Source organism: Erithacus rubecula (assembly GCF_903797595.1).
Source record: "Erithacus rubecula genome assembly, chromosome: 4".
Classification (NCBI taxonomy): domain Eukaryota; kingdom Metazoa; phylum Chordata; class Aves; order Passeriformes; family Muscicapidae; genus Erithacus; species Erithacus rubecula.
The window spans coordinates 2,437,160-2,455,201 of NC_136686.1; the positions used below are offsets into that span (position 1 = coordinate 2,437,160).

Below are 18,042 nucleotides of genomic sequence, written 5' to 3' on the forward strand. Positions count from 1 at the left end.
CTTGTTTTTTTTTTTTTTTTTGTTACTTGAGCTGCACAGAAAATATACAATGAAAATGATGCTTGGAAATAGCAGTTTTTACTTTCACCTGCATCACTGAAGATCATTGCTCTGTGTGCTCTGCTACCACAGACACCTGCAGGGTCACTATAAAGCCTCACAATTATATATATATATTTTTTTAATGGTCTTCTGAAATATATAGCTTTTCTTTTTAGGATATCAGAGTTTATCTGTATCTGATCACACATTTATTTCAGTGTAGTTATGGAAGCCTCATGCTTGCAATGACAGTGGGTGGAATTCATGCCAGATCCAGCTGCAATTTGGCCAGTGGAATATTGCAGTGGGCAAACAGCACTGAGTGCACTGCTCAGTGCTGTAAATGATTTCAGACCCCAGATCCCTCACTCTGCCCCTTTGTGGATGCCAGTTACACAATACTGAAGTCCTGTGTGAGCACTGAGAGCCCTCTGTGCTCCAAGACCTCACAGTGGGCAACTTTTCTGAGTGCTGATGTTAGCATGTTTTGTTATTGACCTTGGATGAAACCCACTGGAGCCCAAGTCCTTACCCAGGCAAAATCCTCAGAAATTTCAGTACAATTTTTGCCTGAGGACTGTAGGAGTGATTCAGCCTAATGTGAGAACTAATGTCCTAGAAGCTTTTTCTAGGCAGCATCCTAATTATAGACTCAAGCTCGACATCTGTAGCATTTTGCAACCTGAGCTTCTCTGTGAAGAACCACACAACAAAAGCAAAGCTGACTTATCATTTACAAAGGGCTTTTATTAGGTGTCCTCAAGCTCTGGTATTTAAATTAAGAGCAGCATATGAGCTGCTTCAAAGGATGACAAGGTAGGAAGATGCCACAGGGATTATTTTCCACTGGGTACAGCACAGAGCTGGGAGCTGCCATCACTCCTGTCCAAACAAACCATGCTTTGGAACCTCTGAACATTAATTAATAAATGGATTTTTTTTTCCCCTAGAACAAACTGGTGGCACAGTATAGACCCAAAAAAGCACTTCTTTGTCCCTCTGTCTCCAGGTGAAAGAGAACAGATCTATCCCAGTCACTAAACTTGTGAAGTAGCCATCAGACACTCTTGTGAAATGCCTACAAAGTGTTGGCACTGCAGCTAAGCTCCTCTTGGTTACCAGATGATTATTTTCCACATCAGTGGACAATGATAAAAGTAAAAGAGATTGTGCTTTCTTCCTCTCTAGATGAGGTGTTGACAGATAATAAATCATTTTACAAGACTGGCATTGATAATTTAAATATGGAAAGCAAATTGCAACCATGTTCTATGATGCTTTTCTCAAGCCACCAACTGGTATTGGAGGAATTAAATTGATAAACACTTCATTTTCCAGCCAATTCTCTTTTGTTTAGATGATCTTAAATTCCATGCAAGCCCCCTGTGGGTTTTTTTAAATTGCTTTTTGACAATATCTGTACCTGCCTGTCGAGGGGTGGTTGACCATGTCCTTCCATGTGTGTGCAAAATACATCAGGACAGATTCTAAGGATGAAACTAGAATAATACAGGATGAACTAATTTGCTCTTGATAGACAAGTTCAAGTACGCTCTGCTAAACAGAAATTAATTCAGAACTTCTTTTTGCTCTTACAGTAACAAGACAGAGGTTTTAAGGCAGTGGGGTTCAAGCCTGGATGTAAAATAAATATATTTTAAATATCCACTCTCAATTTCCCCTCTGCATCTTCCATGTTAATTCCCCAGCTGTGCACTTGCCCATTAAATTTCATTGCAGAAGATGAACCAAGGGTATTTTAGGCCACCCTGAAATTTTAGCTTGTGACCCAGTGTTTGAAAACCCTTCCTACCTTAGACATCATCCCAGAGCACCATGATATTTTATTTCAGGCAGAAAGCAATAAGCCACTTGCTTGTCAGTGCACTAAACACATGATTTGGAGGCCCCTGAGCAGGCTGACATATGAAATTACTAAATGTACAAATTGAAAATATTTACAAATTGATGTTGGTGCTCTTTTTTGTTGGTATCATGATTAGATCTGTGCATAAAGCTCTCTCCATCCAGCAGCTCCACATCACTAACTTTCCCAAAGGGTTGCACAGAATTTAGTGACAGCTTTGGTTCAAGTCAGTGGCAGGTATTTTGTACATAACCTCACTGAAATCAACTCAGTCTCCTTGTGGTGCATAAACTGACTGTGCAAAAGGAAGTGAAGCCAATAGATAAATCCTCAAATGCCTGGGCTTTTAGGGACAGGCGGTCATGCTTTTTCCCCTGTTACATAATAGAATCAAATTACTACTGCAGGTGCTGGGAATAAAGCCCTGTTTAGGTTGAAATTACTAAGGCTTCTATTTCTAGAATTTTAAAACTCTTCCCTCCTCCTGTTTAAACTACCATCTCTCCTGTTCTCACTTATGGCCTGAAGCAGGAAGAGTTTCCATGAAAGACACAGATTTTCCAAAAGCAGTAATGGTCTAAGAGGTACCAATTTCTTCTGAAATTCTGCCTTTCTGCTGAAAATTTCTTCTTGTCTCAAAATAATTCTTTTCCAGGGAAGACTCTCATAAACCTGTGATTAAATGCAGTCTAGTTCCTAGTTATGGTGAGGCTCAAAAATAACAGTTTGAAACAGGTTGAAAGAGTGAGACAAAACCAAAAAATTAGGTTGTCACTGATTTCTTAGAAACAGTGAACTCAGATGTTAATGAACATTTCCAAAGGTCACTAAGGCAGTACAGAAATTCTCTGAAGGTGGAGATTGAAGACTATTTCTTTTTAAACTGCTTAATTTTCAAATACATATTTTAAAACCTGCCTGTATGTCTGTACTTTTTGTCTTCAATTGTGCACTATTCCCACTTCAACAGAGGCAGAAGTCTGCATGTGCAGACACACACCTTCCATTATTTAACATACCATCTGAAATATTATATGATTTTAATAGGCAGCATATTGATTTGCACTGGGTTTTTTTCTGCTGTGCTACATGAAAACTTAATTATCTACAACCATCAGTTCCATCACAACAGGGCCTTGAAGAATGATTACTCGTAATTTAAGTAGGGTAAGCTATTTGCAAATCAGTTCTTGAATTTGCCATGTTGAATATGACTTAAAAAGAAGAATTAATTGTCTTGAATCATGGAATACCTTTCCAAAGCAGTGGGCTTTTCTACTTTTAGGGACTCTGTTGGCATTAGTGAGATAATACTGGACTAGATAATAGAACTGAAATAGGAGGAAACACAGGGAGGATAAAATCTGAGCACTCAGAAACATCAAATTGCTTTGCCCTGCCCATTCATAGATTATTTGTGACCCCACTGCAGGCTGTGGGAGTTTTGCCAATTAATTTGGATAGGTGGAGAATCTGGGTTGAGGTTTTTTGCTTCTGCCCACAGCAACAGATGCATTCCAGACCACTCTCAGGAAGGGAAATCAAAAGTGCAAATTCCCAGTCACTGTGGCAACAGGAGGGAAGGTTTTCTTGGCTATGGTGTAATTTTGAATTCAGAAGCTGTTGTGTGACATGATGTGTTTCTCCCCTCTGTCAAATTAGTGCTTCCTTCCCGTGTGGCAGGCACGTCAGGCAAAGAGCACAGAACAAAAACCATCAGCACAAGCAGCCCCCAGAAGCCTTTCCACATTCCCCACCTCACATCTGTCACAATGGCAAAGCCGTGTTTGCAAACAACAGGGAAAAACTGCCTGAAATGTGGCACCTCCTCTAAAGACAGGCAATTAACTCAGCCTGCTCCATCAATGTCTCTCAATCCACGTGAGCCACAAGTGGTGATGAGCTCCCTCAGCAAAATGCCAAGACCTCTGCTGTGGAGAGAAGTGCTAAAGAATGCACAGCTTGTCCAGCTCTGGTTGCATTCATCTTCCTTTTTTACCCTTTCTTCCACTAATGTCCTCTCTTTTGTATCCTTGGACTTGATAACTTCATTAAGGGCTGCAAACACCCAGTGAGGCTTTGGGCAAGGTTTCAGAGCCTCAGGAAAGCATCAGCATATGCAAAATGTGAGCAGTGATGCCCTAAGGACTGTCACAGGCAGCCAAACCTAAAGGGGAGGCAAGTGAGATTCTCTTCCCCTCTACCTTGTGTCCTCTGTTTTACAGGAGGCAGTGCCCATGATGACAAGCAGGCAACACTCTCTACAAAGTTAAAAGACAGCAAAATCTGCCTCTCTGTAGCTGCCAAGGACAGAAAAGAGGTTGGAAACATATGTTCCCTGTGTTTGGGATGATTCAGTTGAGGTAGACTACCTGGGTCAGAGCCCAGATGGTGTAAACTGCTGAATCTCAGAACTTACATTAGCTGAGTCTCCAGATTAGTATTTCTTATTTGAACTCCTGAACTATTCTGATTCTCTTTATTAAAAAAAAAAAAAACAAACAACAAACCTCCAAGCCCCCAAATGACCACCAAGGGAAAGCCATAGAAGCAAAAACTGATGTGACTTCTTTAAATAATTTTGTGAATCCCTGTCAGAGGTCAGGCAGGAGCACAGGTCTCTCTGAGCATCAGTACAGAATCAATGATGCCAAGGCCACACCTGAAGGTCATTGAGCTAGCCCAGCAGCCTGAGGAGGTCTGGACTGCCCTGTGCACCCCAGTGATCTGTCATTTGAACTCCTGATTCCTCAAAAGCCAACATAAATTAACCACTGAGCAAAGTGTGCTTGGAAGGGCAGTGACAGTCAACCAGGGAGTTCAGGATGCTGTACTAGAAACAGAAAGTGATCTGTATACAAAGTGCTTCAAAGAACTCTTGAACAAAAGACACTGGAGGTGCAGCTGAGCTAAACACAAGCAAACAAGGAAGACATTGGAGTCTTGGTGATGTAATCTTGGACTGGGAGTAGGTGGGATTCAAATGTCTTGGGAACACTCAAGCCAGAGGGAATTTACAACTGTGCCATCTGTCCTTTACTCATTTTGTAGATGGCTTTTGGAAGAGAAATAATACCATGTTTCTCCTTCAGTTTAACCCTACTGGTGATTGACTGCTGGCACAAATGCTGTAACATTCAGCCCAGGAGATGACACACCAAAAATAAAAAATAAACCTAAACAAAATGCCCTGCCCTGTCACTTACTCACAGTACCTTTTATGTGGTATTGTCTTCAGCTGAAAACACTGCTTCTCAGCTTTTCTGACTCAGAGGTGAGAGGACTAATTTTGGTAAACCATGTCATACAACACTCACCTTATCAAATTGACCAGGAAGAACTCAAAGCAAGCTGGAACCTTTCAGTTCTTAATATCACCACTCTTAAAAGGAGCTTGTTAACTCAAATATGGGTTGGCCACACTCAACAGTACATGCAGTGAATCCTCATCTGATTTATTCATCTATTGTATGCCACAAAGCAGCAAATTCTGGTCATAATTAATGAATTCATTTCTGAATGGTTGCTGAGGTTAAATTGTGAAAGTAAACTATATGAGCTATAAAAATCAAAATAACTTGATTTGGTAAAAGTCTGAGCAAGTCACCACAGTGACTCTTTCAAGTCCAGATACCTGAGTATTGTAGGTATAACTTGATATTAATGACCCTTTTTCTTTCTTAGTTTTTTTTTTTTTCTGAAAGAACTTCATTATTTTGGCAACAATAGTGGTTACTAATCTCCTACAGGTCATGAACATTTATTAAAAATCTTGCTGAAGAAACAAAGTCACAACCTCCCCATGTCCAAGGAACTTTTGCCTTCAAAGCAACTAACCATGTGCAAAGATCCTGCAACACTGAGCTACAATTAAATAAATTAATACAAGGCACACTTGTTCTGTAAAACTTTTCTCAGTAGTGGACTTGACCAACAAGTATTGAATTTTTGTCCATTTACTATCAGATCTAATGCCTGTATCACAGACTGAACACTGATCTGCAGAATATCAATTATTGTACCTGTATTTCCGCTTCCCATGGTTTCCTACAAGAATTAATTGGAATCATGTATAAGCACAGTGCATGTCTCAGGAAGAATTTGTTCCTTAGAAGCCACCTCAGCACTAGAGCAGATGGGCATAGGCTTTATTGCCAAAAAGACAGAGAGAGAGAGAGAGAAGGAGAGAGAGAAAAAGAAAAAGTGAGAGAAGAAAGTTGCTTACTGTTTCGAGGCTTCTCCTCATCCATGCCTTCATCTTCATTTTCAGGATCAATATCTTCTGCTTGAGTTATCCAGTCTAAGTATCCCTTCAGATCCTCCTCCAGCTGCTGCTTTTCCCGCAGCTTCTGGAAATCGCCTCGAGCCTTTGCCTTTTCTCTTTCTTTGGAAAACTCCCTAGCAAGAGGGAGGGAGGGACAGGGCATGGGTGGAAAGAAGGAAGAGATGGAAGGAAAACAATGGGTTAGACTGATTTCCACTAGAAGGTCTCCTCAGTGTGTGCAGCACACCCAGCTGTGTCTATTCTCTCAAGACAAACACGTGGATGGAGCATCACACGTGTAAAACAGCTGGAGTGTCCACAATTCTAACAACACTTAGGAAAACACTGATACCTTTCCCAAAACTTCCCTTCTCAGCATGTGATTGACAATTCAAACATAACTAATGTTTAACATGTCTGTACAGTTTTATGTACACCAGACATTTTCAAACATTCTGTAAACACTTGATATTCTCCAACAGTTATCTATGAATGTCTACATGAATAATGGTTAATGATGAACTGTTTGACAATAATCTGACATCTGGAGAGTGAGATGGTGGCTCTAGTTTCTAGGTTTCAATCTGTGTTTAAGATTTTATATGTAATCACAACTAAATTGTGCTAGTATAGTTGTAATTAATGGTACTCACAATCCTGTACACATTTAATTATGGACCATTTCACCCACAGTACTGGAAAATATAGTTAAATATTCAGACCTCAAAGTTTTACTGAAGACTTTCAGTATGTGAGTCAGTTATATGACATGAAATGTATTTTTCAAATCTCACACTGGGTAGACAAATATCATAAATTATGGGTAGACAAAAGTAATAGATCCTGCCAGAAAATGAACAGGGTAAAACTTTTGATGTTACTTTGATGAAGTAACACTGTTAGGAATATAGACTTAAAACAGGGCATAAGAACAAGGATTTCCTGTTGCTTAGTTATGATCCTGGGTTCCTGGCTTTGCCTTCTTTTTGGCTGTGCTCTTTCTTATCCTCTTTCAGAGACACCTATACAGCAATTTTTTTTTTTTTTTCAAGAAATGCTGACCTCCCTTATTTAGAGACTCATGTGGCTCTAAACCAGGTTTTAATACTTGTATTTTAAAAAGTAAGCTTAATGATTGTGAAAATTGCTGCTAGACCAGGAGTATTCAAGCATTAAGTCTTATATCTGCTGAAGAATATCAGTACAAAAGACACACAGCAGATAAAACTGGCCACTCTTCCTAGAAAAGAGAGGTAAAGCCATTCTCCCCAAATTATCTGTAGCTGAAGACTGTCAGCAATGAATGGATATAACAAAATTCTTCCCCACTTGGCATTTGTCTTAGGTTTTCTCCTGCAAAAATGAATAGGAGTTCTACCACTGATTTTGGTGGCTGAATACCAGTATAATGAAAATCCTAGCCAAAATGTCAATTTTGTGAGTGCCATGTGACTGAGATGGAAATGGGTTTCTAATAGTGGTGGTGAGATGCTTTCCTCTGTCTGGTCCAAAACCTGCTGAGAGATTAACATGGACTTCACAGGTTTTGGGAATTATGAGCTGTGCATGAAACCAGCACTGCAGCAGGACCAAAGCAGGATGATCCCTTAATTTCCAGCCAAAATAAGGGACAATGTGTGCCAGTGTCATCTGCACCCCTGGCATGCTCTGGGGGTTCAGGTCCTCCCAAAGGAGTCTGATAACAAAAGGGGAAGTGGGGGAGAGAATTACTGGCTTCTCTGGCCTAAAGTTAGTCCACAGTCAGCTCTGGGTCCAAACTCAGCCTCAAGCCATGGAAAAAATGAAAAAAATGAAATTTTCTCATATATATTACTATTTACAATGTAAAACAAACAAATAACCCCAACAATAATTATAAAAATTGTACAAACATTGTTAGGGAAAAAATCCATCGATGGTGGTTATATTTTCTGCTTTAGTAACACATTTCCCCTGGGTCTACAGCACTGCCTTATCCAAATTAAAAAATTAACTCTCAAAAAAATAATCACTGGATGAATCTATGTATTATTGAGCCTGTTTGTTAAATCAAATTCCAATATTTCAATTTTTAGCTCATAAACTATTATTTTAGAACCTAAAACAAATGGGTCCAGTTTTGAAATGGGCTGAACCTGGAGTTTTCTAGCACAATGCAAAATACTGTGACAGCCTCATGTAAATTACCTGCAATTCCATGTCTCTTCCCTTTGTACATGATAATCCACATCAGACGACTCTCCAAAGAAGACAACTGGTTTAAATTGTCTTAATTTCAACACTCTACTAACAATAAATCATTGAGAACAGCTGGCTCAGGAAATTGCTGTTGCAATTTAAACAACCTCCCATGTGGAATGGCAAAAAAGCTTTGGATGGAAGTGCCATGTTGAGTCTAGAGGTTGTCTTCTCAAAAAAGGCTGTGCTGTCATGGTAGGGTAAGGCCAAGTGAACCCAAAACATCAGCATAAGAGTGGGTGAATCTGATTGTTTTTACCACAATTCAGTTTGTTTCACTTGGGTTTACTTCTTCCAGAAAATTAAAGAAATGTCTGTCAATGGGAATATCAGAGTATTCTGGAGAGATGTTTTCTCTCCATGCTTGAGCTTGGGGTGGAGAGATGTTTTCTCTGCTTGAGGTTAGGGTGGGTCAAGATCATAAACACCCAGCTCTGCATCATGTGCTGTTTCAGAAGAAAATTTCTCTTTCCCATCCCAGTGGTGGAATTTAGATTATTCTTGTTGATATGATTTCTCACATTCAGAGGCGAGATGGAAAGTGATCAAAACAGCAGAATTCTAGCAGCTCCAAACTCTTTACTACTCAAAGTGGAGCAAAAGCCTCCAAATCCACCCTGAGAAGCACACCAAGGAATGGGAAGGGTTGGAAGAGGGGACAGAAGACTCAGAAAAATACCTGAAACTTCTCAAGGAGGAGCTACAACCATAGTCAGCTCCTGTTCACTCTGACCTCTTTCTTGGCAGTAAAAAAAAGCAAATTTAAAAAAAGCAGCCAACTGTGTTTTGCAGGATCCTCTCAAAGCAGAAGAAATGTTTGCTCTCCTGCCCTCCATTTGCCTTAGGCAGCTGCTTGTTCGGCCTGTGTCCTGGGATTTGGATCAAAATATAAAGGAAATGTGACTCTATATTCCTAGGTGTGCATGTCTGAAGGTTGAACCCCCACTGCCTTTTTTTTTTTCCCCATTAATTAATGGAAACAGATAACAGATGTGAACATCTCTGATCTAGAGCAACTTCTCATCACTGCTCAGAGCAATGATGTGGAGTTGTTTTGCCTGGGCTTGGGGAGGTCTGCTGTGAGATCTGCTGACTGGATATTCCTTTGGAGCACCTGAATTTTATATTGTGCTCAGCCAAGTCAGGAAGAGATTACACATATAAATACTCTGACATGCTATTTAGCCTAGTATGTGATTAGTAAATTCACCAGGACCATGAATGGATGACATACCTGAGGAAAAACAAATTACAAAAGAGCTCTTTCAGCAGAGCAGAATTCAGCATTTCATTTTGCAGGTGCAATCAAGGTGTCTTTGTGAGTACAATTAATTACACTTATGTATTCAGAAGTGATTAAACCTCCCCCCAAGCTAATCTGTCATTTCTGAAGTCTACCTACACAACATGCCTGCTGAAGCTCCTGAAATAGATAAATGGGGAAAAAATGAGAGATGCCCAGAATGGATATTCAAAGATAACCAGGAATGCTGCTTTGTATCTAGAGCAGACAGGTGGATCATCAACATAGATCAGACTAATAGCAATAGCAAGTCTCCAAGAAAGAAAAGCTGAATCTGCAAAGTGAAGACACTTTGTAGCTCAGCAGAATTTAGAACTGCTTTAGAAAGTTCATTGTTTCAGAACTGCTTATTTAGACCAAAGAAAAATTGGAACATTTCTCCCATCATTTCTGTGTTTTTTCATGGGTGTAAATTCTTAAATTTCTTTTCTCCATTTGAGGACATTTTTGCAGAAACAGTGCAGCTGTCATAACACTGTGGAGACAGCCAGAAAGAGTGACTCACAGCTTAAACAAGGTGAACTTCATCTTTAATTTCAGTTCCCTCTATAGACTGTTTCCATCTCCTACCACTAGCTCTGGTGTTCTAGCTGCAGTGTGGCAGGAGATGGAAAATTTCAGCCTCAAGGCACTTTCTTGAGTTGAAAATTAAAGAGAGGGAATTAAATTGTTAATTATGCACAGGTACAAATCCAAGTGCAGGTAAATTGAATCAGCAGTGCTTCAATGCTATGCACCACTCATGGCTTGGCTCACAAGCACTTTTTATCCAATCAGATACCATATAATATTTAACAACATTTCTATATTTCTGTATTTTCTATATTTCTATATGTCTTGAGAGCACTTCTGACAGAACAGATCCCTTTCCCTGCCAGCTGATCATCATCCCCCACTGGTGCTGCCATCCTTACCTGCTGGGCAGAGTATCCACCTGAGGAATTTCAAAATCCTACCAGAGCATCACTCTCCAGATGCACAAACACAGACTATTGCCCAACACTTCATTGATGGGGTTTTCTCCACACTTCCATTACTGCATGGAAACCCTTCTTGCAACAGCTGTCACAGTCCCCTTCAATGGACTCATGAAGATAGAAATAATATCTCCTTCTATTACCTCTCTTTGCCAGGTGGCCAAAGGTGTATCTTTTCCCCTAGTCCCACTGCTGCCCTTCCCATATTTTTGGCCCAAGTATTGAGGACATAATTTCTATGAGCCATCAAATCCTCTCTCCTGCTCACAGATCATTTCCCCTCTTTTTATCAAAAGACAAGAAGGGACTTCAGGGCTGTCCATTCAGGCATCAGGTACAAGCCCTAATCAAACTCATTTAGAATTCATCAAAGGAGGCAGGATGGCAGAAACAAAAAGAGGATGCAGAAATGTCCTCATACCATATTTATCTGTGTACACAGAATGTCTGTAGCCCCCAGTCATGCCCAAAAATGGAACCAGAGGCCTAATCCTGGGAGATTTTTTTTTTAAATCTTGCAAGGAATGTTTGCTGGCTTGATTCCTTTAATTATGTGAGTCCCCAGGGGCAGTGAAGTTTTTAACTACTGGGGACAATATCAATTGTTTTTAATCAAAGCTGCTAAAATGATGTTTTGCAGTGAGGGTTATACTGCAGAACTGAAATCCAGCTAAATGTCTGGATGTCTTAAATAGGCTTAAACACTAAAAGGACTTCTCTCCTTCTCTGTTCTTTCTTGGAAAAGGTCAGAGGGAAATGAGCTTTTCTCCCTGCATCATGCCAGGTTTGTAACCTGCACAGTAGAGAAGATGGGCTTACTGAAGAAGGAATGTGCCCAAGACTCTCTCCAGGGAAAATAATCTCCTGGTAGGCTGTGCTTTAGATATATTAAACATTGTGAAAATTTCTCCTGTGAGAAGACATAATTTGGCAGGAATCTCATCCTACAGATGTGAAGGGGTTTGTCTCATTCCTCCTTCAATCCTACTGCCTCTTCCAGAAATTTTACTATAATCCCCTTCTACATGTGGATTGCTTTGCCCACAGGAGAGCACAGTGCTGTCCTCTTCCCACAGAGTACAGGGAGAGGAATGTGCTACAGACAAAAAATTATCTTATATTCCTTTGATTTAGTCAAAAGGCTCCTTCTGTGAATCTAGGAATGCTGAATTTTGCTATTGGCACAGCAACAGCCTCGGTCTTCTCTTAAGATTCTTGAGATCAACCCACCACTGATTGTTGTTTTGGTAACCAGAGAATAGGAATAGAAATACAAATTTTTTTTAAAAAATAAACAATAATAAAACATTTTCCTGGTACTGCTTACCCGCTAAGTACACCGAGAACCAAGTTAAGTACAAAAAATGACCCTATGATGATTAGTGTAACAAAATAGATCCAGGGCCAGTCCCTTCCTATGGCATCATTGACCTGGAAGAGTGGAATGATAATTAGTGAGACAAGCTCAGATTCTGAGCACTGCAAGGCTCCAGCCAAAGAGATCCCAAGTCACCAGCAGGAAGATTCTTCAATAGCCAGTTTTCTGGAAATTCTTCAATTGCCAGTTTTATGACAGGTTGACATAAATAATTTTGAAGTCCCTGAGGTTGAATTTCTCAACACCGCTTTTGTTACCTGTGTTGTTTTTGCCAATATTTGAACATTTTGTCAAAGTGTTTCAGAGCTGATGTGAAGCTTCCTTGGATTCAGATTTTTAATCCCTCTGAAAGTATCCTGGTGACAGGGAACAACCCTTATTATGGAGTCTTGCCCTGTAGCATTGGAAAAAGGACACCAAAACTGTCAGCTTACCCGCTCAACACACCAAGAACCAGATTTAGAACGAAAAAGGATCCAAAGATGACCAGACTGACAAAATACACCCATGGTAACTCATAGCCCATAGCGTCCTGCATCTGGAAAGATGAAGGAAAGTTAGAAGACAGAGAGGGAAAGCAGAAATGATTAGGCAAAGGAGCAGATGGAAAGGTTTGTAAACAGAGCCTATAATCATACCAAGTGTTTCTGTCTGTTCTTCTGATGTGACCACTCCTTTGATCGTTTTTTTCATCTATTTCCTCACAGTCAGTGTCTAGTACAGCCTCAGATATAACTATGTGTCCTACTGGATCTCAAGAATTGTGGGTTTACTGTTTGGAATTTACTTACAACACCACAAAGGGTCCAACCCCTGAATTTTAAACTTGGCTGCTCACACATATGACCCTCTACTGCCAGGGAGACTTATCTTAGCATCAGAATCTGTATTATATGAGGCCCAGTTCTAGCCCATAATAAGATCTTGTATACATTTTAAAAGCATCTCGTACATGAACACTATTTCATTTGGAATTCTCCTTCAAAGTTCAAAATTTTGGAAAGTTGCTGGATACCTTAATAGAATCTCACTTCCATAATGGTATAAAAAAATAACAGAGTCCCTTCTTTACTCCTCGTAAACACTTATCTTTGGATCCAGACATAGCATCATTAAAAGAAACAGATGGTGGTTAACATTTTCAGGAGCACTAAATTGATTTATGAACATAAATTGCAGACTTTAAAGTATCTAAAGGCATAAAGCAATCTACATTCCTTTGTTTTCCATTCTTTTGAAAATTTTGTCTTCTCTTTCCAGGAAAATGCTCTATCCTTTGCAACTTAAACATTTGATGGAATCACAGAAGAAATATCCTTCCATACATGGACAATTAGAAACACTTCAGGGGAGGTAATTTCACTCAAGATTCATAAGAACCCAGGAAAGGAATTTTAGACCTCCAGTAAGACAAGGTAGGAGAGTAACACTAATATAATCAGTTCATTGGGGATGGAAGTCCATTATCCATTTTTCTTCCAAAGCAGAGTCACTAAAGTTCTTGTCTGGCAATAGTCCACAGTCAATGGACCAACCCAGAACTCCATCTCAGGGCTCCTTCAGCTGTGACTGAACTGAAGCAGACTCATTAAAACACAAGCTCAAAATCTGCCTCTGTGAAAACAGTTCATCAGCTCCTTCCTCACAGGATAAATACTTTTGGTGGGCAGAAGAGTACCTGAGCTGCTAACATTCCCTAAGCATAATAAACTTCTTCCCTTTATAGAGTTTTGCAGATTTTTTCAGTTAGTTTATAAATCATACTAATGACTCTTTATGCTTGGAAGCCACATATCATCCCATGTGATCAAAAAACAGCAACCCTGGTGTCTACTGCACATCAGGGCTTTAATGAGAATAAAGCATCATCAAATATAAAGATGAAAGCAAAAATTCACCTGAGACCCCCTGGGAAACCAGGAAGGCAAAATGTAAATGCCCAAGTTGGATTTCAGGAAAGAAATGAGATTTAACACCCCCTCTCTCCTACAAAGAACACCAATATCTATATAAAGCAACCTGCACAAACAATGAGTATGGATGACTTTGAGAAACTACCACAAGAATTTACCACTGTGGGCACAATGATGAATTGACATCCCTCTAATTATGATATATGGTGATAAAAAAGTCTCAGCTGCATGGTATTTATCTCTCAAGTTTGGGATTTTTTTTGTCAGCTGGAAAAGCAGAACTTCTCAAAGCTGTGGTACAAGCCAGTCCTAAAGATCAAAGGCCAGGTGCCAGGTACAGAGGTCAAGTGCATGTCAGGAGAGGGAAAAACCTTCCTTGGCATGAAGAAATTTCCAGATGGCAAGAAGCTTCCAGCATGTCCTGGTAAAGTATATAACTAGAATACAGTGTACCCTGTTATTCCCAGTGCCTGCACAAATGCATAACAATTGTACCAGCCAGCATCAGCACAAATTAGTCCAGTAAAACAGACCTGCATTCTGGTACAGCAGAGCACTTGGGACTTCCCAGACTGAAAATTTCAGAGGTCAGCTTTTCATTTCCTTTTTATTGCACAGTTATATACATAACAGAGAAGCTGAGGGGCAGAGACAGCAAGAGCTTCTCAAGCAGAGAGAAATTCAGTGTTTGGCAGACAGCTGAGTCTGCTCTGTTGCTGGACTTCTCTATGTTTGGTGTTCTTGTGTCATTTTTTTTTATTACAGATGAGATTATTCCATCATTATGAGATGAGATTATTCCTGTGGGACCGACCCACAGATGACAGGAATGTATGTTATATGGCCACATAATGTTAAGTGTTTGTTAAATTATGTTAAAACCTCCCTGCAATAAGGAAACAGCACACTGTGAGCTCACTGCTTGCTCCTGAAAAACAACTGCAGGAGAAATGCAGAGAAATTAATTGTTTGGTGAAATTTGGGGGAAAAAGAATAGGAATAGACTTAGTCAAAACAGTAACAGCAAGGCCAGGAGTGTTGCCATTTGTACCCTCCTGAGTGCAGAAAATGAAGTCTGCAAAATATAATTTGTACTGTTGTCCCCAATGAATAGGAACTGGCTCAGGTATAAGTTACCTGCCTGGGATGGACAACTCCAGGTACAGCTCAGTTTTCTGGTGCCTGAATGCAACACTTCTCCCTGAGTGCTTCCTACCAATCCTGGGAATCCCAACAGAAAAGGTAAATAATCTTCTAAATTCACAGTTCTCAACAAAGTCTCTCATATCAGACAGTGTAGGTCTGAATTACAATTTTCAGTCCAGGTGATTGCAACCTGATGCCAATTTAAGCATGTATGGAACAATTGTTACATCAGCTGGAAGCACAGGGTCAGTGGGGATCTGCAGATTGTCATTTATGGAAATAATTCTGCTTTCTGAGTCAAACTGCCCAACTTTCCACAGCTCACATCTCAACACTTGCATGTCACTGTTCTCAACAGCTGGCACATTTCAGAGCATTCATGCATCATCTCCCAGAGATTTTAAAGATAAGGATTCCTTCTCATTATTATTTCCTGCATACCCTCTCTGGCACTGTGGGGACATCATTTGGCTCATTATGCTTCGGCTTTCCAATCTGCAGAGTGGGACACTACCTTGCTGAAGAAACCACTGAGTTTCATAACAAAAAAAGGTCATTTCAGCACATATGAGGTCTGTTGGAAGAGCTCTATCTTTGCCAAGCATCCTTAATTGCTATCATGCCTACAGCATTTCAGCAAAGGCTTTTCTCTATGGTACAGGCTATCACCTAGAAATGATACCAAGGTTTTTAACTCTGTATTCTGCTCATCTCAATTACTATCAGCAGTTTCAGTAGGGCCCAAGGAATAAAAGCCTTTCTTAAAAGACCTTTGTGCTTTTGTCTTCTTATTCTTCAGAATCAGAAGGCCACAGGTGACATTCATGCATTAGTTGTTTAGTCATATTTTTTTCTTTCCCAGGGATAATAGTCTGGCACATTTGCAAGTGTCTCATTCTTTACACAGGCACCACAGCTCAGAAACAATGTTGGAGGCATTTAACCTATTACCAGTGTGGTTGAGCATCACCCAGCACAGACTTTCAGTCACTTTATGGGAAGGGTAGGCACAACCCAAATTCTGCTGACTTCACAATTCACACACTCACACCCTGACACTTTGTGGTGAATGTCTTTCAAAAAACATCAGAGGGTCACAGTAACAGTTTAATCCTGAAAAGGGGAGCTGCCACTGGACAGTAGCAAGCTGAAGAAAAAGAAAATGAAATCTTCCTTGGTGCACAGTGCTGGAGAGCTGCAGCTTAATGGAAGGTTAGTTAGGGCACTTGGTCCAGGCTTCTATTCCTTGAATAAATTGTTAACTGATTTCTAATGACTATAGAATGTTGTGATAACATTTTTTAAATGCTAATACTACAAGTATTCTGTAATGAAGTGCAATATTCTATAAAGGAAGTGTATAAAATTTCACAGAGTAACATTCATTGAGAGGAGGAGCAGCGTATTTAATAAAATTAAAGGGCAACAAATTTGGAAATTTTGCATAGAAATGCCATTTTCTGTAACCCATCTGTGGAATTTACTGCCTCAGAAAAAACCTAGTCAAAACTAATGGTTATGGCCAGTAGCAAGATCTCTAGCTGAAACCAAATCTTTCTTGTGACAATCTAAAACTGGAGAGTATTGGGAGCAGGAAACAGCAGAAATAAGAGATAACACTTAACTGTCATTAATAATTCCTACATCTTGAAGCTTTTGTTTTGAAAACCATATTTTTCAAGAAGAGTACTTAAGCATCTGCCTAACTTTTGGGATGTGTAGAAGTCAATTCCTCAGCTCAGATCAAAGATTTCATGACAGGCAGGCAGAGCTCAGGGGGTACATAAGGAACCATGCAGGTATTGATGAGAGATTGGGATATTATCTTTGATCAATAAAGTTGTGTTTAAAACATAGATTTTCCCTTTCCACCTCCTCTTCCCATGAATATTTGGGTGAATGCATTTCATTCACATATAACCCCATGGAAATAAAACTTTAAAATCTGCTTTTTAAATTTTTAATAGCATGATGCACAGTTTTGCCCTGAGAGGGAAAAATGTTCTCTGCTATAGTCTTTAGTCAGAACTTGGGTGCTACTCAATTATAATAAACAAAGAATGGAGGTTTACTCTTCACAGCTATAGATGAGTTGAGAATATTAAAGAAAAAAATATCCATATCACAGACAGGAGTTAAGTGCTACATCTCAGACAAGGGTTATGTGACCTGGGAAGTAGAATACTCCTACTCTCACACTTTTCTTTGGTTCATTAAAGCTCTTTTTTTCTGAAACTTCACTACATTTGAACAAAAAAGATGTCATAAATCCTTCAGAAATAATTAATATAGGGTGAATTTCCTAATAAATGTCTGTACATATCTGTCCAGTGAAGAAGGAAAACTTTGAAAGATCTGCCTTTCCTCATGCTAGACATATTGCATCAGCAGAAACAGATGAAGAGCAAAACATTCATCCTAAGTGAAAAAAATTGCTGGCAGCTCCTGAGAACATCCAACTAACAACTACAACTGGTGACAGTAGAATTTTTGAGGCTGCTTTGCAAACAAAAAATATTTTCTCAACAAAACAATATTGTCTGGTTAAATTCTCAAATGTTGACCAGCTTTGGGCTTAAGAACCCTTGAGTACTTTGAGTCTTTACCTTGAAAGTCTTGGTAGCTATCAGAGGATGTGTGACAAGAGGGATTGACTCTTGCCTTTCTCACTTAGAGATCTGGGAATAATCTCATTTGGTCATGTTCTTACCTTGTAGGTGAGTAATAGGATTGTGACTATTGAGACTGTGATACGAATAAATCAGCTCCTAAATATGCAGGAATTTAGTGTTGGCTCTGGTAATAGATCCTGTGCATAATATTTTTATCTGATCTCTAAACTGTACACTGCTTGTATTATACTGGAGCTTTTTAATGTAATACTTGTAATAATTATATTAACTATGCAATTTTA

The 18,042-nt window shown here is 39.6% G+C and overlaps 1 protein-coding gene across 23 annotated transcripts in view; it reads right to left on the reverse strand.

Annotated features, from left to right (window-relative positions):
* Window positions 1-12,607, reverse strand: part of LOC306801814 (voltage-dependent L-type calcium channel subunit alpha-1C) — a gene marked incomplete at its 5' end in the record, with an annotated part of 131,406 nt that extends 118,799 nt beyond the window's left edge. For 15 of the 23 annotated variants that reach the window (XM_079305211.1, XM_079305200.1, XM_079305201.1 and 12 more), the window contains 3 exons: window positions 6,135-6,307; window positions 12,019-12,122; window positions 12,504-12,603. In XM_079305211.1, coding sequence (XP_079161337.1) covers window positions 6,135-6,307; window positions 12,019-12,122; window positions 12,504-12,578 — 352 coding nt within the window. Of the gene's footprint in view, window positions 1-6,134; window positions 6,308-12,018; window positions 12,123-12,503 lie in introns of all 23 variants that reach the window. The other 8 variants (XM_079305206.1, XM_079305205.1, XM_079305204.1 and 5 more) reach the window with 1 other exon arrangement.
* Window positions 12,608-18,042: the final 5,435 nt, after the last annotated feature.